At 36.5% G+C, this 25,226-nt stretch overlaps 1 protein-coding gene across 3 annotated transcripts in view; it reads right to left on the reverse strand.

Annotated features, from left to right (window-relative positions):
- The window catches only part of KPNA3 (karyopherin subunit alpha 3), a 51,895-nt gene continuing 26,669 nt past the window's right edge, over positions 1-25,226 (reverse strand). For all 3 annotated transcript variants that reach the window (XM_074815742.1, XM_074815744.1, XM_074815743.1), the window contains 15 exons: positions 20,308-20,397; positions 20,068-20,097; positions 19,933-19,985; positions 19,751-19,846; positions 17,327-17,412; positions 14,272-14,358; positions 13,708-13,877; positions 12,573-12,617; positions 9,844-9,975; positions 8,552-8,680; positions 6,740-6,844; positions 6,533-6,604; positions 6,272-6,434; positions 5,215-5,309; positions 1-2,738 (listed from right to left, as the gene is read on the reverse strand). In XM_074815742.1, the coding sequence (XP_074671843.1) occupies positions 2,640-2,738; positions 5,215-5,309; positions 6,272-6,434; positions 6,533-6,604; positions 6,740-6,844; positions 8,552-8,680; positions 9,844-9,975; positions 12,573-12,617; positions 13,708-13,877; positions 14,272-14,358; positions 17,327-17,412; positions 19,751-19,846; positions 19,933-19,985; positions 20,068-20,097; positions 20,308-20,397 (1,452 nt within the window). In that variant the 3' untranslated portion in view covers positions 1-2,639. The remainder of the gene's footprint in view (positions 2,739-5,214; positions 5,310-6,271; positions 6,435-6,532; positions 6,605-6,739; positions 6,845-8,551; positions 8,681-9,843; positions 9,976-12,572; positions 12,618-13,707; positions 13,878-14,271; positions 14,359-17,326; positions 17,413-19,750; positions 19,847-19,932; positions 19,986-20,067; positions 20,098-20,307; positions 20,398-25,226) is intronic.

The following is a 25,226-nucleotide window of genomic DNA, read 5'->3' on the forward strand; positions in this document are numbered from 1 at the left end:
AGAGAACTGCATTAGCTTACTTTATTAATTCTTGTAACATACTTCAAACTTTGATGTGGAGTTCTGCTAAGTTATATCTAGTCAAAGACAAAACCCCCTAAGTCAATCCGTGAAGACTAAGCGGTTTCATAATCTTCAAAAGAAGTTCTTGAATTTTTTATAGTATTTGATAGCAGCTTTTTATTGGTTACAAAACCTAAGCCCATATACAAAATTAGGAACACATTTAGATGCCTCTTTGAAAGAACGTTTTAGTCTATTTTAACTGATAGTTTAAAAAAATAATAAAAACAATGCAATTTTAAACACTGTTCTGAAAACGTAAAAGTGCAGCAATATACTTTGTATCCTTTATTAACTATGAAATGGTGCAATCCCAATCAAAAGCTGATAAGGTCACAACAGAAAGAACTGAGCAAATGCTTTGACCTGCCTTACCCAGTTCTCCGATGTTCACTTTTAATGTAATGCATTGAGTGCAAGAAGAGGATCAAATCTTCACAGTAGTGGAAAACTGTTGTTTCAATATCAATTTGTATGTAATCTCTAGGATAATAGTGAGTGCAGGCTGAACAGGGTATCCGTCAGTCTATATGGCATATAGGGAGACTAAATTGAATTCGAAGGGGGGAAATATTTGTTCACAATAACACCTGCTGGAACTCTTAATTCCACAAAAACTTTGTGACCTTACCCAACTTTGACTTTTTATTGTTTAGTTTTTTAGCGAACACCACACAGTTTCAAGATTTTAGACTATAGTGTGTGAATAGGATGCAGTTACCATATGAAGCTTCAACTCAACTTTTGGGAAAAGAAAAAAGGCACAATGAACTTCAACTCAATTTTATGTGCACAAGAGTTGAAAAATCTGAGCCACCTTAAAGAGAAATTGATTCTAAAATTTATAAAACCTATAAATAATCAGAGGCCAAACCACTATATTAAAACAGATTATCTAGCAAGTAAAAATCTTGCAGTTTAAACATACGCTTGTATCCCGTTGAGATACAAGACAACTCACTCTTTAAAGTGGCTCCACCTTGGCAGATATATATTTAATGAATGCACACCTGCTATGCGTTGTTCATCAGTGGAAAAACAGCTGATCCACAAAGCTCTGATGGCATCTGTCCTTATCTTCATCACAGTAAATACAACCCACATCCAATAACTAAATTAGTTTAGATTTTTCTATCCCTTCACATCAATGCATTGGGAAATTACACCCAGTAAACAACAGCAACAAAACCAGTTTGTGTGATAGCTTACAGAATTTCAAAAGTATCGATCTTCACCCCAGCAATACCAAAATCCCTTTGAAAATGACTGGGTCAGACGATTTTCCAAAAGCAATGACCTCACATACTTTATGTAAAGTTATTTAATGTGCGCTGCACATCAGGTTTATGCTGAATAACGGCAGCTTCCATACAGCCTCACACATCAACCAGTTTGTATCTTTTTTAATCACGTGAATAAGGTTTGAGACTACTTTCTGAATTACTCTTCCAATACTCCAAGAATGAAGCTTTTATGACGCTTCTAAGTAGTTGCTGGTTTGTTGCCAACCACATCATCATAAGCACTGGTTACTAAGTAAAAAATAGTTTAAGACTAAATTACAGTAAACATGAAAGCTCCACAGTTTAAACCCAATATAAATCAACCATATCCAATTATCAATTTAAAACAAAATATATTGACTACTGAAAGTTGAAAGCAAGATTCTTTTTAACTAATACATTTTTGGACAGAATTTTTTCTTTTCTACAGTCTGGGACTCTTGCTTTCAGCTTAAACAGAAGTTCAAGTCCATAACAGGTTGTAGCTCAGGTAAAATACCATGCACAGCATTTGATTACTTCAAAACAGCAGGAACACACAGGCTGAAGTGAGTGGTCAAATAGGGCTCGCTGTTCTCAAAAATTAGGTATAATGGCAAAAGCTTTACCAGTCCAAATCTACAGTTCATTCTCCAACCCTGGTTTCTGAGGCAGTTAATGAACACACATCAATTACTGATAGCTGAAGTAGTTTTTTTGTTTTAAACTTAAGTGTTTAATCAATTGCCAAGTGTTTGTTTTTTGTTTTTTTTTAAGTTACTTTTATTTCAGTTTCACCAATGAAATTCATTTGGCTTGCATTTTTGAATCTATTCTTCCACATAAAGTATATGAAAATATGTTTGTGGAGGACGATGATGGAGGCTCAGAGCAAACTGGGCCCCTGTAAAGTCTTCCAAAATGTACGCATCATACCAAAGTGTCTTGATCCACAGCGCACCATTTTCCAAAGAAGCTACTTTTCCGTGGGAAGCCAATGTGCCACCACTATGGAATATTCTTAACAAAACTGCAGATTGCGGTTGTCAGCATGTGGCACCAGGAAAAAGGCAAAAAAAGGTAGTTGGGACTGTTAAAAAGAATTCTGAAACAGTTTAAGAGATCATGCATATGCATTTACAGTCCATGTGATAGTGACGTTTGGCAACTGCAAAGTGACCGATACATGGCTTGCTTTAGAAGCATCAAAACGAAGAGGCATGTGTGTCTTGGAGCCTTTTGTTTCTTCACTTGGTAGCCATCTGGTGGTGCTTCATACTGGTGTGGGACAGAGAAGCTGCACTTTTTTTGAACTTAAAAATTAAACTCTTTTGTTTGAAGGTTGGCTGTTGGGTCAAAGTTGTAAGTACCTCCTTGAGTGGCTTCAGGAATGAGACTGGGATCTTCATCGATCTATAAAATACAACAACAAAAATACATGAGAGGCCAATTCCCTGCACAATTCAGTACACTTAGAAGAGCTTCACAAATGTTCATATTTTCTTTTTTTAAATATTATTGCAATAAAATTAGATCAGTTTTTTCATTCAGTTCCTCAAATATGTTTAAAAAGAACAACACATCAACTCTGTCTAATACCATTAGGGAAACAGAAAATTGTAATGGTTAGAGACTGGATTGCTGCCTGGTCAAAGCAGTTGCTATTTTAGCTGTGCGATTTAATTTTCAATGCCAATTTTTAGTACTTCTGGAGTTGGCTAATCACTAGTTGTGAATTCCAAAATTAGTTTTGTACTTTCTCCCATTTCAATATGAAAATAATCTTTATCAGCAGCTGATAGAAATACTTATATAAAGCTTAAAAGAGTACTCAGTATCTCCTATCAGAATCTGAAGAATTTAGAATTACTAATTTCAGAGCAGTTTTATATAGCTCTCATAAGCGCAATCTGAAATTTTTTTTTAAACTAGAAGTACTTCATTACTCTCTGGATATAGAATGAAAGGCATCAAGTATCCAACTTCACCCAACTTCCTCAGAGCTAGTCATTTACTCCTCTAGGAACAGCAAAGAACATGGTCAGCAGCGTCAATATGTACAACTTCAAAGCCTACCCATCCTCCTCCAAATCACCAGCTGCACCTGTTTTCTGCACACGCCACCTCCACGGACCAGGCTGCAGGAACCACAGGCCTCACTTCAAACTGTGTGTCATTCCGAAGCAGGTAAGAGCCCTTGTGCGTGGGGTCTAAATAGCTTTCTGAGATCTGGCCTTGGAGTAGCATGAATGTCAGAACCCACTCACCTAAAATCTTTGTTTCTCTTTACTTTGGGTGACAATACCTAAATGGGAGGGAGAGATTAAGGCTTCTGGTGACAGCAACAATCCGCAGGAGGAAGTGGGGCACGTCATGCCCAAATGAAGATCGATTCTTGTTTCAGAATGCTTTGCAAAATGTTTGAGAGTTGATAAATTAGCACTTCTGCCTTCTGCAGGGGTACTACAAAGTAACATTACCTAAGTTCACATGCTTTTAACACAATAAACTAAAGTCAGGAAGCCATTAGTGCTTGTCCTAAAGTACATGCCTGTGCACTTTGCTCAGCAAAGGAGCAGATGGGATAAACAATGAAGGGATATCTAGTAGCCAGCAACATCTCATGAGAATACAGAAGATCCTGAAGTGACAGAAGGCAGGAATAACCCTGGGCAGTCAATCTTAGCACTGCCAAGCAGAAAACATAACCAGTCTCTTGCCTCCCTAGGGCAAACTGGATTTTTTTCTGGTTTAATTTTGTTTTTTTTACCAGTCCTCAAATGACAAGGTTATTTTCTTACTTTAGTTACTGCCTGAAAATTTGTCTGGCTTTACATTTTAACTCTTATCTCCCAATCATGGAATTTCTACAATTCTGAGTTTCAGAAGCCCCAGAAAACATGGTAACAGTATATACAATAATCCAAAGTAAAGTCTTGCTCCTGATTAAAGGAGGTAAATTCAGCAAATCAGGCACAGATTAAATTGCGTAGGTTTATGTAAAATTTAAATGCACAAAAGGGATATTTTTTCACCTGCACCAAGTAGACTGTGCTCTTCAGTTAGCTACAGAAGTCTCAGAGCACACAGTCATTACAAGCACTGGGAACTTTTCACATACGTTAACTTCTGGTGACTAACTTCGCAATCACATGATGGGCCCGTGAATTAAAATTAATGAGTCTGAAAGTTAGAGCTGGTATCTAAAGAGCCAGTTTAAGAGAAGAACTGATGACATAGCTCTGTTAGGCTGCAGAACTACAGACACCATGGATGTCTTAGAAAAGATAATTATTATTTATCTTCAAATTGCTTGTTGAAGTGCTTCTGAGGCACTTAGAAGCAGCCAGTAGCAGACAGAGCTAGAACCCAAAGTGTCAAAATACCTAATTAGGGTGAACAAATACCAAATGGTCTAGATCAATCAGTTGCAGAAAGCGTTAACAGTTTTGATGACCCTTTTCAATGCACAATCCAGACTGAGCAGTTACAGAGCTGAAATACAGTAATCTATCTGAAAGTAAGGATCCACCACCCCCTCCAAAGACTGATGTATGAGAAAGTAAAAAGGATGGCCAGAGAACTGTTTAGATTCTAATCACAAGTTATTACATGTCAATTTACATGTCAGTGTGACAAAATTAGGTCAGCATCAATCAATTTATTAGGCAAAACCAGAGTAGTCATCTAGATGTTGCTAAAAAAAAATTTTGGTATTGAGAAACTCTTCAAAGACTTTCAATTAAGGGAAGTTGTACTGAAAAAGGAGCAGGAAAACTGACTTCCCAGATAACTTATGTTCATGACAATTGGAACTGAGGAACAATGACAGTGTACTTACTAAGCTAACAGCACAGCGCATATACTCTTTAATCTTTAGCATACTTACATCATCACCAGAGAAATACTGATCTATGATTTCAAATGCTAATTTATAAATGTCTTCATTCTCATGCTGTTGCAAGGCTTCGATTTTCTCTAACCCTAAATAAAATAAAATGGAGAAGAGATTTTATAAGTTTAACTGGAGTTACTAACTCCTTCGAAAAAACTAAGAAAAATAACAAAACATTACTACTGAAACACATGAGAAAAAGAGTAGCTTGGTTTGCAAACATTATCTACACCGTAGCTATCTTTGTCTCTAAGAGAAAAAGAAGTAGTTTGTGAACATTTGCATGCCACGGAATATCCCATTTTATGAACAAGGGATAACGGAATCTTCTCTCTTTTTTAGATAAAACTGTACTTAATTTTTTAAGACTTCTTCTGTCTACTGTATAACTTCTGTTTTAGTCATTCTGCTTTCTGTGTATCACCAAAAGGAAGTGGCTATATTTGTGTGTTGTGTACACATTTAAAACAACAAGGCTACAAAGCCTCACACCAAGAGCAGCTTAAAACACTAGTCCTATTTTCAAACTGGACATGGAATAATACAAGGGAAAACTTCCAGGGTAGTACGCTCTTCAACACCCCTTTATTGCTATCTTACTCTAATACATTAATTAGCATGTTAAAACTTGGATTGCAATATCCAAAGGACTCCTCATTCTGCTTTGGACTGTAACGAAATTATGATCCTAACAACTGCTTCCAAGGCCATGAACTAAAGCAGGAACTGGTTTGTGTTTTGCCACTGAACAAAGTATATGCAATAATCAAATGAAAAGAAGTACAATTCTCATTCAAACCTAGACACTAAGCTACAGAAAGCTCCTTCAACACTTGCCTCCAACACGATCATCTTTAAACCAAACTAAACAGGAGAAAAAAGTCATTTTGAACTAAACAGAAAAAGGTAATTTCTCTCATTACAAAAGTCTCACTTGCTTATTCAAACAGCCCATGGCAAAAAAATACTATAGTAAATATCAACAGCAGCAAGGGGTAAACATAATAATATCCAGCAAATTAAATTTTTTAAAAGCCTAGTAAGCACTTACCTCCACACTCTTCTATAATTTCAGCTATTGTGCTAGCCTCATCACCAGCCATTATCAGGATGTTTTTCAGACCATCCAGCACCACCTGTACCACTTGAGAGTCCTTTACTGAGAGTAGATTGCAGAATGGTGGGATTACATTTTGCTGTACAAGGTATTCAACCTAAATAATGAAAAAAAAAAGTGCTTTCAACATTGTGCTTCTTACAAATGGCTGCATGTGCAACGTTTTAGTGACAATCTGAAATCCACTACACGTACCTGATCTTTTCTCCCACTTATTGTCAAATTGCTAATTGCCCAAGCAGCTTCCTTTTGTGTTCCAAAGTCCCCCTGAAAAATAAAATTAATAGCTCATTAAAATCAGCATGGAAACATCTGTCAAGCTTATTATTAAAAATCACAGGCTCCTCGTGTCAGATTTATAAAAAGAGGATGACAACTTGCATAGCTGATAGTTTGACTGACCTTAGCCAGCTGGTGTATGATCATAGGGATTAGCCCAGCATCTATTACAGCCTGAACTTGTTGCTGGTTTCCTGCTGTGATATTGGAAAGGAACCAAACTGCTTCCTACAATTGGACAAAACAAAAAAGCAAAACACTTTTAAAAACTAGACAACAGATGAAAAAAAAAATCAAACCACTAAACAAAACCACCTTAAAACCTAAGATCGTTCCATGTCCAATCACTAAACAGAACCTCCATGTTACCCCCCGCCCCAAAAGCACTTCTAGCACAAAATTTTATTGCACTGTGAAAGATAAACATGCAGCAGATCAATGTAAAATTGGTATGATTAATTCATGGGCCTAGATTATTACTTATACAAGGGGTGTCTCCATACATCGGAAGCAATACTGACTTAAACTTTATATCCACTTTGCACTGCTGGAGTCACAACCATGTTTTAAACTTTCAATCAGTTTCAATCAGGAAAACTGATAAAACCTGGTATAAAAAAAGACTTATCCTGTAACCCTACTAATGACAGCTCAGTAGTAGCTTTCTGTGCTGATACAAGAAGACCAACTCCAGCTCCCATTTTCTTCCTGAAACATGAAGTGGAGCTCACAAAGCTCATTTGAGTATCAGACAGGACTCTCAGTCTTGAGACTTTACTCAGCAGTTATCTCCTTCAGGTGGTTCATCAACATAGCTAACATCTATCTAATGGCAGTTACAAGTTCCTGGTTAGAAAGGGGTATAACTGTCAAGGTAATCCAGAACATCTTAAAAAGGCTCCAGTCTTAAATAAAAGACAAACAGATGTGGCAAGCAGTCAGTTATGAAGTACTGCAGGAAAAAAACATAATGGGTTCCATTTTTTAGGGATGTGTATCGTGCTTTTGCTTGTATTTGCCCTTCACAACATACACTTAAAACAAAACTCAAAGCATTTCTAGACTCCCCTTATACAAACATTATTCTTTTCTTGGCATTCAAAAAGAGCTCTTCATCATCTTTTGTAAGGGCTAGAAGGGCAGGCAGAAACAAATCACAGCAGTTTGAACTGTCAAAGATAACTTCTTCAGAGCTCCTGGCAGTTGACAGGGCCTGAAGAAACAGAGATTCCTCTCATTCATAGATTTCCCCTCAATGGTATGCTAAGTGGGGGAATCGTGCAAGCTAAACAAAAAAAGCCTCCTCCTCAGCCAGCCCCATCTTTGCACTGGCATATGGCACAATGATTTAAAAAAATGCAAATAACATGAACTACAGCTCTGGAAAAGAGGGCACTGATCACTTTCTTTCATCAAATTCCCCCTATTCCATCCAGTCCTTGCAGCAGCGAAGTTACCTCTGCCAAAAGGAAGGAAAGGAAAAGTTTTCAGAAAAGGACAGTGATACTCCCTTACTGCATTGAAGGTGAAGATGGACAAGAGAACAAACTCCACTATGAAAAGTTGGAGTGGAAAAAATGGATCAGTCTTACTCAACTCACTGGACTCAACCAAAAGTAACACTCTTTAGTTATGAAAAACTATAATGCAAGTTAGCCAGTTCTTACTTCACAAATGAAAACAAAAGTATCATGCTCCAAAGCAAAAGCCATCAGTCCTCCCCAAAAGCACTCGGCATCAACACCAATGCATGGATCCTCACTATGGCTGTTTGGCTTTAGCCCTAATTAAGCACCAGCCTCAAATGCTGCATCTTTATACAAAATTGCTCACATGATGGAAATTATAGCTGTAAGAAATTCATCTGTAATGTTCTACAGATTACAGTTTTATTTCTTAAACAGAAAGATTAAGTTAGGAAGAAACAAATCATACCTTGTTTATCTTCTCTTTTGGATGCGTCAGGAGATTTGGGAAATAAGACAAAACGTCGCAATTGAGAACAACTTGTGTCTGTTCATCAGTACCAGTTACTATGTTGCCTACTGCTCTCAGTGCTGCTGTCTGAATATCCAAAGTGGGAAGGAAAAAGAAGTTGCATATTAAAGACAATGCTGTTACTTATGCTAAAACAAAGATCATTTTAAGATGTCTCTTTATAAAAACACTTTGCAAAATACAATTTAGCACTTCATCCTCTGAGCTACATCCTAAAAATGGGTACTGTTTCATTAAAACAAACACACAGTACAGAATTTTACTGAATAGATGCACTGCAGCTCAACTCAAAAAGTATAAAGATTAGAAATTAAAAGAATATTAAAACAACAGAAGAGTTAATTCATCATGTATCTGATCTGAGTTACAATTGCATTAACTGTTTCTAGGCTTTGACTATGTCTGCCAAGGTTGTTTACTTCTCCATCCAGCTCTCCACCACAGACTTAAAAAAAATCCATGACTGCTTTCTTGTCATTGCCTCTCAGTTATCTTTCAGAAATGGACTTCGTATCTTTATATACTGGTTAGTAAATGCTTTACAAGTGACAGAAGACTCCTTTTCATCAAGTGAACTGGTCTGACAAATTTCAACAGTCATCCAAAGTACAAACTAAACAAACATGACAAATGCACAGATACATAAAAAAAGCTCCTAATTACAGCGGTTGGTTTATAAAAAACAACCACACATCAACTAACTTTTAGTTTCCCTTTGTCTTCGAAATTAATCAAACAAGCTCAGTTAACCCACCTTTTGTAGCTAATTAGAAATTTACTTTACTAAAAGCACTCAGCATCCACAAATATTTTAACATTCAAAAAGTCCCAAAATATTAATTGGTTTCCATGAGCTATTCAGACAGAATATGACAACGTCGTATGCAGCTACAGAAAAGATATAACTTGAATTCTGGAAAAAGTAAAATCTGTTGTCATTAAATATTTTAGGACTACAAAAGGAAGGCACCCCTGGTAATCACACAATGGAAGTTAATGTTTAACCTGTCACTTTACTTAAAAACTATATTAGAACAGTTTTGTTCAAGGTTTCTTTCATTTTAATAATCTTTCTTCCCCAGTGTAGGTAGCATCTTTTGTTCAGTTTTACCTGCAACAAATGTAGCTATAAATGCTCATCTCAGTACTTCACTAATAAATTCTCTCAGGCACATTTTTTAGAAAATAGCTTACAAAGGACTATTCAATAGCAACTGAACCAGACTTACTTGAACTTTAACCTCCTGATGACTCAGAAGGGGAACTAGAAAAGGTACAACTCCTGAATCAATCACCATTTGTATCTGTTCATTTCCACCGTCTGTTAAGTAGGACAAAGCCCAAACAGTGTCCACAAGGATCTAAAATTGGAGAGAACATGGTTTACACATTGAACAGTAAAATCCAGATAACGGAGGCTTAATTTAGTGATCAATATTCCACATGTCTGGGGTGAAAAAAAAAAAGCATGCAATTTAGTTACAGGAAGAACTCAAAACCTGATTATGACAAGACCTAATTAGTAAAATGTTAGACTATTATGTACAACTATGAAAACTGGGGCCATTTGTTCCATAACAATAATTTCTATATGTCCCGTCTCAGATTTTTTTTAATTCAATACCACCTTTTGGTGCATAAAGTGACAGCATACATCATCTCACAAAGGTAAACTGTTGGGCTTGATTTGCATTTCAAAGATAAACAACCAGCTCAGATAAGTAGTTGGGCCAGTAACTTTCTGAAAAGAATACCAACCCAGCCTCCTAGGCACTGCTGTAATTTGTCAGCTGTGATATCCTTTGATTACAGAATACATGAGTTCCCCTAGTCTCTAATCCATCTATCTATGCCTTAGCATTTCTGATCCATAGTGCAGTTCTCAAGTGAAACTGCAGACGTATTCTGGATGTATTCCTTTCTATGCCTTCATATTAAGACTAAAATCCACAGCAAAGGAATGGAGTTCTTATACCAACTAAAGGACTGGGAACTATTGTAAGGTGGCAACTGTTCAAGCAAAGCAAAAACCCACAGAGAAATTATTATCATGCAGGGCAATCTTAGTATCTTAAAGAATATAAAGACTAAGTCACTGATGAGTTGAAAAGGATGATTTGAGAGCCCTCAAAAAAAAGAAAGGTACAAGTTACAGTCATTAAAAGGTAGTATCTGAAGCAGAAACAAAGCCAGCAGAAAGAAGGATATCACATCACTTAGAGATGATGTTAGGAACTGCAGGAAGAGAAATTTGGACCCCACTGAGGACATCATCTGTTGAGGTACTCAGACCTACTCTACTTTTAAAACAGACACCCATTTAAAATTCCCAGCTATTAAGATAGCTAAATACTACAGTACTGAAAGGTAGGAAGGACTTTAAAGTCCTGACCCACAGGTTGCTTCCACCCAGCTCCAGGGACCAGAGAGCACAGACCTGATGCTTTCTTGACACAGCCTGCTGCTGCCCTCATCTGCTAATGCCCCAGGGACAGCAGAATGTGCTGCAGTGGAGCCAGTATCACAGCAGAAGCAGTGAGAGATGGTGCCTCACCAGTTTGCTGCCCCACAGCCCTGTTGGTGACAAGAGCAGCAGCCGCCAGAAGCGCTCACAGGACTGTTGGCTGACCTACCTGCATCACTGACTCATCTCCAAAGATAGGTTTGCTGCTCCAGTACGGAGAGGCTGGGACCAGACTGGTACCTCCAAACTAGCACCTGACTCTCAGGATCAAAAAGACGGGCACCCTAATTGAGATCAGTCAAAACCTGGCATCACGTAGTCTCGTATCTACTTCAAGAAGCTCTCACACAATCATTGCTTGCAAAAGCTTTTAAATTTGGCAGGAAAAAAAAGCCTATAGGCTAGAAGCATGTTTGGTTTTGCTATGAATTCCCATTCAGGTTTGTCCAAATTATGAATTGGGAAGTCACCATGTGCTGTCTCCCACTCACATTACACTGGGAAAACCCTGGCAAAATACCAGATTAAACTGTTTGCAAATATTTTGTGGAGCCAAGCCCACTTCAGCATTAAAAGAGCAGCAGAAACATCACTACCACAGAGTGGAAGTAACAAAAGAGAGTTCCACCAATCTTAAGCTCTATCCCCAGACCCACCACAAGGGTTCACTTCCTGCTTCTCTAAATTGAAGGATCACTATAGGGAGCAAGAGTCAAAGACATTACAAAGTCCTGACAGGAGAAGGAGGAGGAGAGCAGCTCCGTATCCCTTAGTTACACAGATCTTTGTTCCTAAAGTTCAAATATAAGACTTCAGGAGGTAAGTCCATCCCCTAGGACTTTACTCAGGAAATTTATGTAAACCCATGGATCAGGAATGTGGGAAGTACTGAAGGTTTAGTATTAAAAACCTGAAGAAAAGTTGTCAAAGGTGCCACAAAACAATAGTTTATTGCTGTTTATTTAAGTATATACTTAAGTATATCTTTAAGTATGTGATTTCCTTAAAGAGCTTGCAAAGTCAGGCACCCAACAGGTTACAAAAGTCAGATCTACCCATATGATCACAGTACTTGATTGGACTGATACAGAGAATTACGTTTGTTTGGTTTTTTTCCTACACATGCTTTATATATCATCTATGCAAAATTACAAATTGGGGCAGAATTAAAGTGAAGCTGATGGTAAAGCTGTCACTTTAAATTTCTAGTGCTCAATTCCACAAGACAGGATTTTTTTAAATGTAGTTTCTAACGTAAAGGATAAAAAAAACTTTTAGAAAAGATATTTCAGAAATGGTATTTGCACTTTCTTTTTCATGCTCTGAACGACTACAATTATATTCGTCTTCATATTTAATTGTACATTTACTACTTAATTATACATAAATTAACATGCCAAAACCAAGTTTGCCACTTAAACACAATCTTGCAGTATATTTTCTCTAGAGGAAAAAAAAGAATCTAGAGTATCTAAAACTTCATAAATTACTTACGTTTATATCTGTATGGTAAATGAGAACACACAATGCTGGCAAAATCTGAAAAGAAGTTCATCAGTCATTACAGTAGAATAAAATTGGCTGTACAGTCATGAATCCAAGCATATTGCATTCACACACTTCCCAGGAGCTGGTTATTCCCTCAAAGTATGTATAAATATATATATATATTTAAAATTTGTAAAAATACAAGACAGTACTATATTTCAAAGACACAGAGAGCAGACTATATTTTGAGGGAAAACAAGCAAACTGAAATAAGACATCCCCCTGCTATTTTGAAAGCTTTGTTACCACACAATATAATAAAAATCACTAGCCTAATATCAATATATAAAATCCTCTTGAAGTAAAATTTTATTTTTGTATTCACATATGGAGAAAATACAAAATTGGGCCATGATAAGACCGCTTCGAACAGGGTTTTTTATTTGTTAAAGTATTGAAAAAGTTTCCCCATTCTCTGCTTCATTTTTAAAATTTCATTAAAGTTTAGTTGCTAACAATATTATACTTCACATGGCTTCAAGAACTATCTACACTTTTGAATGTATCTTAAAACAAAGAACTTCATGTACATTACAACTATAGTTCTAGTCAAATAGCATCACTTTACTAACTGCCTACTCTATAAATGCTGCATTTGCTCTGTTCACCAGTTTAAGAGGATTTTCGGATGCTTCTCTTCAAGTGGGGACTTGACATTGACAGCATGTTCACAGCTAGCTGAAACACAAACTACACTACATTCACTAGTTTACCTACACTTCCTCTTACTGAAAATAATTACATTTGAATACTTATATATACAGAATCACCTTTGTAGACTTTGATAAAAACATGAAATGCTGAGTATATTAACACTTTCTAGTGTGGTTTTTGTTGTGTCGATTTTAGTATGTGGCTCATCAGTCTTTAGCCTTACTCAGTTTCAGATGTTACAAATACTTTTATTACATCCTTAGTAAGAAGCATCAAATTGGTCAAATTACTGCATTTAACAACTGCTAAGTGCCACAAGACAGTGGCAGAAAAACACGCATAAATTCATAGTATGACAATGTAAAACGTTTGGCCTCTAGCCCAGAATATAAAAAAAAAATTATCTGTCTCGTAATTCTTTATTTACCTCCTGAACTGTCTCCATAGGCGGTGGGGGGTCCTTATTCCTGCAGAGATTTACAATGACCCATGTGACGTTCCGAAGGAAGGTGATGGGAATGGAGGGATTGATGAAGGACAGAAGAGGTTTGACAACTCCCAGTGATATGACATAATCTCTACACTGAGGACCATCACCTACAGAAATGAAAATTGTTGTAAAAGAAATTACATTAAAAATGGAAAATCTTGAAATGTATGCAATGACATGTTGGGATACTGAAATTCTATGTTTCCTCACCAACAATCTACTACTAAAAGGTCATGTTCAATTAAATATACATACGTACAGATGTGTATGTATATTTTACAAGACACAAAATTTATCCTGCTAATATTTTGTGTAGTAAGTGATACTATTCTTTAGAAAAAAAATAGGCTGTACATACGTAATTCTGGCCACATGAAAAATTATATTAAGTCACAGAATTTAGAGGAAACATAGTCTCATATGATAATGCCAATGTTCAAAAAGTCAAATTCTAAAATGACACGCTCCCTGAACTCAAATCATTACAACAACAAGAGTTACCTATAATATTTCCGAGAGCCCAGACAGCTTGCTCACAAACATTCTGGTGTGGTGAATGAAGTAGTCTCAAGAAGAGGGGAACTGCATCTGCAGAACGCAAAAGTTGGGTTTGTTTTTACTGGAACATAGTATATGCACAATTCTTTCATTGATTAATACAAAACACTTTCTCTACCATGCCTTATACATGTTTCTATTATGAAGAGCATACAAAACCTCAGTTAAACATTTCTATATGTATCTAGAGAGGGGCGAAAATAGACTGAAGGACAATCAACTATTAAACAACAACGCTCCCCACATTTAAACATTTCCCCATATTTCTCAAAGTGATACGCAAGAGCCTCTTGCGTATGTATGCACTAGGTTTCACATCCTGGTAATTCAGATTTTCCAGTTATCCAAGATCACAATACATAGCAGAATGACATGCCTACTTGTGCAAACGTGCTTCAGATCTTGACTTCAAGAAAATAGCTTCCTCCCAAGAGGTGGCTATAGTTAGTTTCTATAGTTAGTTTCCATATGCAGTGAAGATTTACATCCATCTGCCGGTCCTAAAACATGTTTTAATTTGCTCTTATATAACACAGGCAACATACCAGATTAAAGAAGTGGCACTGATTTTAGATATCAGTCTCTGCTGAATTAAATACATTTAATAGAAATAAGAAACCATCCCTCTACTATTTCTATGCACTACTTCCCTTCAGACAACCCATACTGTTTGAAAGACAGTAATTCCTGCAGCAATTTTTTAAATCTATATATGATCATATTCATCCTATAGTCTTTCTGAGCAAAATAGATCAATTTATATACTGTTGAAGGAAAGAATATTTTTTCTTGTAGAAATAACTTCAGAAATTTTAAAAAATTGCAACACAATTTGTGAGCAACTGTGAATCAATATTCTGTTGATAATGTAACATGCGATAATGAGCCAAAAGCCCCTGATGTGTTTTCCTGAAAAATACAGAGTGATGAAGAATAAAGACAACCTAAAATTCCTTCCCCTCCCTAGATGAGTAATTCAGCAATTGCCTATAACTGACAAGTTCGGAGGGACAGCAACACACCATTGCTTAAGAACACTCTCTCTGTTCTTGTAACCATCATCCCACTTCCATTAGCTCAAGTGGAATATTCTAGCTTCCTTCTCAGTGATTACTGAGATTACACTTCAGCCATATGTGTATTCAACACATTTCAGAGAGGAGGGTCAAGTATGTAGTTTTTATTAGATTGCAATCCTGGTATGCTTTCAAAAGCAGGAATGAAATTATTTCACATCAGCACTCGGGCAGGAGGACAGTCTGAGAAAGCATGAGTTGCAGGTTATCTGATCTACTGCTCTCAAAAAATTAATTATTTCTGCTCCAAATTGGCTCCTGCCAAGATCTATTCTGTGTATATAGTACTTCTCCTCTTTTGCTGGGCCCTCCAACTGCCATCTGTCCCTCTTGACTGCAGGAGGCCGCCTTCTTTTGTATTTAGGCTGCACCAGCCTCTCCTATAGCTGCAATGGTGTATCACTTTGTTTCCTCAAACCATCTCTTATCTAAAGAGAGTAGAGCTGGGAGGCTGTCTTCCCTTAGCCATCTCCTAGCCAAAGCAGCAAGGCTTTTTAAGCTAAACTTCTTCCATTTTCTCTTCAAGGATAAAACCTGGAAAATGTTTTTTGCTTATTTAAAGTTATTTTATAACTTTTTTTTCTTTTCAAGCATCAGCTAAACAGATTTTGGGAGAAACATAGCCCAGCCTGAACTTCTAGTGATTGTTCAGGTAACAGCAACGCTTTTGGCTGTGCTGTACATATTTTCATTGTAATTTTAATTTTTTTTTCCAGATATTTTTCTGCAAAGCTAAAACTATAAACAGCCTTTTTATTAGATTCATTCACTCAAATATGGTAACATTATGGGACTCGAAACAGGAAGAAAATAATGACTAACCAATGAACAAGTTGGGAAGGATGAAAAAACTTGGGAATACATTTTCAAAGATATTTAGACACCAGAAAAACAATCTAAAAACAGAGGTGCACAAATCACATCAGGATTTTTTTAAACAAATTCAAGACATTGTTTTTTTTTTTTTTTAAAGGCTTTGGATTTTTATCCAAAGCTCATTTTGATAAGCATTCCTATTCTATTGCTCCAATATCTTAACTATACAGAATCTAACAATTAGTGAGATATTTTATTAGCTATTAAAACTTACAAAACAGCATTTTGATTTGAAAGGCAGGTTCATACACTTAAAAAAAAAATCAAAAACCTAAGTCACAGTTTTCCCATATAAAAACACTGATTATGAATAAGCCAATTTATTATATATTTGCTTATCTAGAGTCTCCTGTTTAACAACAAAATGTTGTTTTTAGCATAAAGGCAATTGTTTTAAGATAAGCATGCTGATACATAAAAGCTATACATATAATCCTGAAAAATTAATTTGAATAATTTATCTTCAATTAACTTTAGATTTTATTTCCTATCTCTTTTCATAATGGAAGTCTCACTGGCTGGTTAAGCAAGAAATAAAGGCAGCACAACAAACTCTATATGTATAGGAGATACTGATCACATGGTCAAGGACAGGATGGTAATTTTCTTAACTCTGTATTTAAATGGGCAGCCTTACATAACTATATGTGTTTAACAACTTTATTAAGATTTATGAACATATCTTTGAGGTAGAAAGAATTACTTCCTAACATAAGTTACAGCCGTAGGGGAATTAACAGTACATGATTTCAGAAAGCAACCCAAGAATTAGAAAGGACTAACATTTTTTGTCATACTCATTATATCATCTGTCATTCTCTGTCTTCTTTATGGGAAAATCTGGTCTGGGATCCTTAATATTAATCGTTAGTGACAAAGAGATTAATATTTAAGATGAAAGGTAGACTTTTTCGGGGGAAATGTGACAGGCATGCATTTATTATTTTAATGGTTTAGATAACAAATGGCATTTGTTATTCAAATATTTCCTTTCCCCTTTTATCCACAATATCATCACTCACCAAAAACCAAATTATAATACTTACTAGACTGTACAACAGCTTGAGTCTGCGCAGAAGTGCCTGATGCTATGTTAGTCAATGCCCATGCAGCTTCAAATTGTAATGAAGGACTGCAATGAAATAATTTTATAGTAATAAGTTGAAACATGATCTGCAGATTATTTTATGGTTCATTTCAGTATTACTAAGTTGTATCCACTCTGAGACACCCTACATTTAAGCAATGTCACTGAGCTAAAAGGTTTTTTTAAAAAAACAACCTCTAAGCCTGGACATTTCAGAAGAAAAGCTATAAGAAAAAAAAGATTTTACATTCTATGACCTTTTGTAAACCACCCATCATTTTGACTTCATATTAGCAATAAAAAACCCCATAAAAGCAGTAATACTTGTTGACGCACATACCAACCAGTGAAGCTGACTGCTACTACAGTCAACTAATTATCTCCTCTATGAAAGATTTCTAGCACCCCTCATAGTAAAATTTAATTATGCCTCTCTAATGGGTAACTGAGACCTCTTCACACCCAGCTGATACAAACACCATTTATGTTTAGCGAAAAAAGTGCAGCTGTCTTGCTGCTGTTAGTAGTTCTCAATAAATTAACCACGTCTGACCATAACTACTAAAAACTTGGTCCTTCTAACATTACATCCCAGATCAAGTGTAAGCTGGTATACTGGGATAAAGATATTTTTCTGCTCCATCACAGACATGGGAAAAATCTACCATCAGTATCAAAAGACAGCATCATACCTGTGTTAAAACTGATTTATTAAATGCAAATGAGTTACAAATATTATGAAAGCTGGGGGAACATCTCTTCCAAGATGTCTGTCAACTATTGTCTATGCCAACGGCAGTTTAGTAAAACAGTTTGTGTGAAAACTGTTGTTCAAGCAAATGCTAAAGGTTAAGAGTTCTAAAAGCTATAAAAGAGTTTACAGCTTATGGTGGTTAGTATAACAGCAAGGTGTCTGGCTTTGGGAGGAGCAGAGAATATTTACTGTTAGGTGACTATTTTTCATTTCCATGCTTTTTTGGGTCTTTATCAATTATGTTTTAAATATAGCCATAGCACCTGTTTCCTTTCAGCTTTTTTTTGTGCATTAGCTTTCAAAGCATTTTAAGGTTTTATTGCAGATGGCATTGGAAAGAATTAGATAGGAGGGCCCAAGATATGTAAATAAGGATTTGTAAAAACAAATAGTACCTGTCAGCAACTATCTACAAACCTTTACATTCTAGGATCAAATGCATTAAAATTCTAGTTCTAGGTTGGTCCTTTTCCTCCTCTTGTGATAAGCTTTCAGTTATAACATGAACAACAGCTTTAAAAATCTGTTATACAAAGTCTTTGCAGAGTTTACCTCTACTAAATATTATATAGCAATCACAATTAAAGTGACTGCTTAAGAAAGTGTTGAGTTCAATTTCAAAAGGCTTATTAAACATTTACAAGGGTAAATCATACAAAAACTAGACAGAAAATTCAAATTAAAAGAATTTTCACAGCACTGAATCATCTACTTCTAGAGCAAGCATTCATGACCCATTTTAAAATGCTAGCCTGATTTCAACATTATTGCCAGCTGCCTTCTAAGCAACTTGTTTTGTTAAACAAGATAGAAACAAAGCTACTCACGCTTCATGTTTTTGCAACCACCAAATTATACCTAAAATGCCAATGTGCATTTTTGAAGTTTCTAGCCCTCGTGGCTACAGAAATAACCTTGAAAATGGAAATACTGTAAATACATTTATGGCTGCCTGAGACCAAAGATAGACTAAAACATTTACCTCAAATGTGTTAATCCCCATCTACCCGAATAAGGGGCTCGCAGATTGTGGAATATGGCATTTTTCTTACATGCCATTAAATTCTTGCAACTACATGCTCAATGTTCTCTACCTCCTTTACTGAAGCTCTTGTTTTCCAACAAAGAACCATGATAGAGAGCATGCTTACTGTGTTGTACCATCACATAAAGGAGCAGTGCAGAGCCAGAAGGAAACCCACCTTGCAGTGAGAATGAAAGAAGCTAGAAACTTAAGCTAATAACCTTTATAAAAAAGACAACAAGTGTATTCTGGCAAAGAGGCCTGTTCACAACCAGGCATGTTCGTGCCTTCACACAAATACCAGTAAACCTGAGACAGGCTTCTTAAAAACAGTTAGTAGAAGAGTCTGAAATATTCAAAACCAATGAGAAATTCAGTAAGGTTTTCTCCATTAGCTGGATATGCTCATGCAAGCTCCAAAAATTAAAATGACATTTCAGTGGCAGAATAAATACTCCTGGAGAATTTATGGTTTATCATCATGGAAAGTGATCCACTGTGTCAGATTATATGGTGCTATGAATCCTCAGTTTCATTTGAAATAATGAGATTTTTTTTGGATGCTGATTTTCAATAAAGGTCAACATTTAAAAAAGTATACTTACTTATCATCCCTTTCTAGGCATTTTACCAGGATTGGTAAAATTCCTGACTTTATTAAGTCATCAATAGGTGGATTTCTGTCACTGGATAGGAGTTTTCTGTGAAATTAAACGTAAAAGTAAAATAAGTAACATTCATAATTAAAAATGTGTAGGAAATATATTTCTGTGCCTTTTATTTTTACCTTGCCGCTTGGACAGCACTCAGTTGGATCACTGGGTTGTCACTTGTGGCGTTCTGAAAAGAAAAAAAAACAGTAAAAACTAAAAATGCACAGAACATGCACTTCTAATTAAAAAAATAGTTAAATATAACATACCTGCAGTATAGCTTCTAGTGTTACGTTTTGCTTGAAAAGAAAAAAAGAAGTTTTAGTAATTTTGTTGCTAAATTATATTCTTTTTAAACTTTTAATATAATCAAACTAATTTTAATAGTGTATTGGTTCATAATTTTACTTTCAAATAACTGCAAGACTTCCAGTGTTAAAATAAAAATATAATACATTGTTTTGAGACACCACCAGTTTTAAAAATAATTCCAGAATCAAGGAACTTACTGCTTTGAAGTCAGCATCAACATCAGAATCTTCTAAACTTTCTTCTTGAGGAACATTTCTTTTTTTCAAAAGATGTTCATCTCTTTTGTTCTGTAAAGGAATGACGAAAAATAAAGACACTTAACGCTTATTAGTCAGGGTGACAACATAATGACCCCTTTCAAAACAAGTTTAGGTAAGATTGCTTTTTTTAAAGGCATCTATAACTGCAAATAGAATTTACAGTGTTTCAGCACTAAGAATCTAGCAGCTTGCTAATCACAGACAGAACTATGACAATCCATGACGTTTGAATGAATTAAAACTTAGTTTGGGGACCAATTTTCTAACAGACATTTACAATACACATAGATCTGTATGACATTAACACTTAGCCACACATAACAGTGTTTCAGTGTAAAGTCTTTTCCAGCGTAAGATTAGTTTTCAGCTAAATGTACTTCAAAGTTCCCTGGCTACATGTATTTTCATCTTGTGTGTAAAGGAGCCATGCTCCATGTATGCTGACACTTGTAATATTTCCCACTCACACTGTTAGCCTAATTTCTGACTTAAAACAAAGCACCCTCCAGCCTTAGCTCCTTTAACAAATTACTGAAGAAAAAGTTACCTTTTCAGTGGAAAAGTACTCATTTAACATTTTTACCTTGCTTAATTGGAATATTTGAACACCTAAAGTCCTAATTTAAAAAGAAAGGAATCAAATCATCAATTGTAACTGTATCCAAATGCACTTTTTTTACAAATTTAAAATGTATCAGAAGTATTATTTCAAAAGTATGAAGTGGTCTGCTCTAAATTTTAGACTTTATCTTTTGTTTGGTATGTCTAGAGGTACAATCAAAGACAGAAAGAGCAATAGAAGATGACGATGCAGCATGTATATCTGAATACCTTTTGGTGCCTTGTTTTGTTGGTTTTTTTTTTAATAAGCATATTAAGATTTCAATCTCTAATGAAGCAAAACACTGAAAAGGTGTAACAAACAGCTGTAATACCTAAACCAAATCTATTATACTAACAAGGAAAGGCAGGCTTTGCAGTCTCCAAAAAATTATCTGATAACCAAACAGTACTGACTACAGAGACTGTATTACATCATGCCTTGATTGTAATATGTAAAAAAACCTCTAAACAGAATTATGTTTTGAAGGAGCCCCCACTATTTTATTTTATGTTAGGAAAACCAGCAACTTCAGATCAAAAATTTCTGGGACTTGCTTACTTTTTAGATATTTTAAAAATAATTAAAAACAACTTTTCCAGCACCAGACTGAAAGGCTCCCAAACAATATATTAAGAGGTTTTTTTCAGATAAGAGAATACTAAAACAAGCAACAAAATTAAATAAGCCTTTAATGCAGAAGACAGCATTTCACAAACTTCATATAGTTTAATTTTTGTCAAGTCTAAGTACAGAAACTAAATCCTCAGAGAGTACACAAGATCACCTAGATTAGGTGTACAGGAACAACAGCACATTCAGAGCACATCCAGACACACAAGTACTAAAGGTATTTTGTTGTCAAGTGTTTTTGGAGAGAAGGAAAATGGAAACAAGCAGGCAGTTAAACACTGAGAAAAGACTGTTATACAGATAAACTGCATCAGGCAGGTACACATTGATGAATGGATTCACCATAAATATCTATAATGTATTTCTCTTATTCTTCACACCAAGTACTTGGCCCTGCCATTTAAGCACAGAGCAAGCATCATTCAACCCCAGTCAATCTGGCTTTGCTCAAGTAGAATTCCTTTTCCTACCGTTTGTCTAAACCACAGCCTATACTTCGGCAACTGCAGGGACCAGACCCAGTTTCCAGAGGCCCTCTCCGTGATCACATCAGCTTTCCTCCCCAGTACAAAGCTACAACACACATCCACCTGTGGAGGACGCAGTTCCTCCCTGCCTCAGATGAATGGCTCCTACAGGATCAGCTGCGCTGTTATGATAAACAAGGCAATACTGGGAGAAGGAACTGAAGCTGGAGGAAGGTCCTGATGTCTTCAGTTAACTGTCTTCTTCCTACCCAGAGGTATCATCACAGATCATGGCGGTGAGCAAGACCACACATGCATGAATGAACAGGAAGATGGATTTAGTTATGAAGGTGGTAGATGTTGGTCCAGCAGACACTCACTCCCTGTCTTCAGAAAAGGTGCAGCCTGAAGGAACGGGGGTCCTAGTGCAGAACTGTCTGCTGCAGCAAGTTAAGTGTTTCATATTAAATCATTTACTAGGAAGGGTAAACTACTGTGGTACAAGGCAGGGTTTTCCAATTCTGCTCCTCCTAAAATATTTGGCTGGACTTTCTACATCTCATGCTCAGAAAATTCAGGGAAAGAGCTTTGCTGGTTTCTAAAATATGTTTGATGTAAGAATTGTTATCCACATCGACTCATCTGGTGGTACCTACTTGTTTTTCAAACAAATGATTCGTATCAGAGGTGCTCAACTATGTGTTTTGCAACATCTTGCAATAAAGACAGGTAATCTTCACTTCTAAATTTCTGTAGGAAAGTATTTTAGATGCAGGCCTCTTACAGATCCTTTTATTTAAAAAATGATGAAATATCTAGAATACTCAAGAATTTAGCAAACAAATCATTTTTATTGAGCTTACTGAAAAGGAAATTCTAGTTAGGAAAAGTCACATTCTCTCATTTGTTATTTTCAGGTTTCTTCTGTCAATAAAAAATGACAAAGCTTTTTAAGAGCTCAAAGAGTAAATTCTCCCGTTTAGGTGTTTCATACCACATTAGTAGACTCCCACCACCACTGAATCCTCTGACCTTAAGAAACTGTCCCCACATTTGGGGAGAGAAACTGGTACACTGCCATTCCACACTGCTCCCCACAAAAGCATCTATGCTGGCACAGAATGGATGTACCTCAGAGAGCTTTGACTGAAATCCATCCAAAATGCAGAGGGTACGAAACAGCCATTTAAAGTCATTACTTCACTGCTATTGTAAGTGGAAACTTAAATAAGGCAAAAGTCTTCTCAACTGTGTTGACATTAAATAGATGGCATCCACTTGGAACAAAGATCACATTATTGAAATGGAAAAAAGTATTAGATGTTCACATACATGTGGGCAGCATTTATCATGCACATTATTTCCACCCTGGTTAATTTTCCTCCCAAAAAGACATTAACCAGAAACAGTTGAAACCACATCATGCATTTTCTAGCTTGAAAGATCTGTAAGTTTTTGGATGCAAAAAGCAAAGTCACACTGCAACAACTGTGATACTGAATGTGTACCCCTCTGTAGATGTGTGTGTCTCAACATATACAATTACATCATTCTGAGCGATCGGTGTTTGTCAGGGTTATGCCTCTACTTAGAGCGTAACATAAGAGCTATGATACCCAGTTACTCCAGAGAGCAAGAATGAAGATGTATCTTGAGATTGTCTCTCAAACATTCTGAAATACCAGGATGGCAGAGGCTGGAATACAGCAGTGAATCATAAAATGATTTGGGCTGGTAGGGACCTTTAAAGGGCATCTAGTCCAACCCCCCACTACAACTGAGAGAATATAGTTGGAACAAAGAGAGAGTCCCACTGTGCGTGGCTGAACAGCATCCTCACAGAACGGCAGGAATGAGTTGCATGGCCTTCAGCAGCCGAACAGCTGGAAAAATCACCTTTCACAAACACCAGGCAGTAAGTCTAGAGCATGCCAGGGGACAAAGCACTGAATTATTCCATGCCACTTCACCCAAAGAACTTCAGAAAGACTACCTGCCTGTAACCATTATTCAATACACACTTCATGTTTATTCACAGTGAGCACATTTCTATACAAGTACTGTTAGATTAAATAATGTGCTTGAGTAGTATTTAGAGAGGCATGCCCAAATTCTCTCTGCTTGCGGCCACAGAACTGATGATGAACGCTTTAAGTTCTTCCAATTCCCTAGAAATCTTTCAGGGACTTGGAGGAAGAGGAAAGGAGGGCAGGTTGTAAATGAACACATAGTTACAGAAGACAGTAACAGAACAGTAACTTGTCTCTCTCCTTCAAGCAACTGTCCATGTGTACACTGATGCAGTGGGTATCTCCAAACAGTACTCCTCACAAAAACTCCATTTACCTGGAGAACAGTCCCGTGAATCCCTAGATGAACAGACACGGAAGGACTGTTCTCCTAATGGCAGCAGCATGCTGAGAGGTGAAATAAAACAGAGCTCCAGCTAACTGTTCTGAGGCTATCAGGAATGAAGATATCCCACTGGGAGGCCACCAGTGGTGAAGACGGTAACAAAAAATGTTTCAAATTCTGGCCCATCAAACATATATAGGTTTAAATTCCACTACATGACAGGGCCTCTTGACAAGAGAAAAACTGCATCAGACTAATTAGAAATCTTAGCATGGTAAGACTGAACGTGTTGAGTAACACTGCAAAACCTTCCATTTGTAGCTGCACGTTAAAGATGGCCATAATATACATCATAACTGAGCTAACCAAGAATCTAGTTCTCTCCCATTTCAGCAAGCAAGTTAATAGGTCCTTAGCGAGCCTTTTATACCTGCATGCACAACTATTCAATTCCTTTGGCAATGTGAGTATGCCTAAGAGAATGCTTCCTAATGTTGATGTTAACCAAAATAAGTATGAGTTAAGTGTGTATATGCTAATGCCAAGATATTCTACCCTCCTTAAGAGAGCGGGCTGAACTTCATAGGACATAACTGACTGCAGGTTGACACTCGAATTTCTGTGAATGCAGGCAACATCTTCAGACGGTCAGTCATATGGCACAAGGTGCTCCAGGGAAAGTAAGAGCAAGCAAGAATGTTCCTGTAGCTACTCGCTGCTTGCAGATGGTTGGGCTGAAAAACAAACTGTCAAGAACATATATAAAGGAGCTTCCACAGCAGCCTGAAGCAGAGAGGCTA

This window comes from Strix aluco, chromosome 2, assembly GCF_031877795.1.
Source record: "Strix aluco isolate bStrAlu1 chromosome 2, bStrAlu1.hap1, whole genome shotgun sequence".
NCBI lineage: Eukaryota > Metazoa > Chordata > Aves > Strigiformes > Strigidae > Strix > Strix aluco.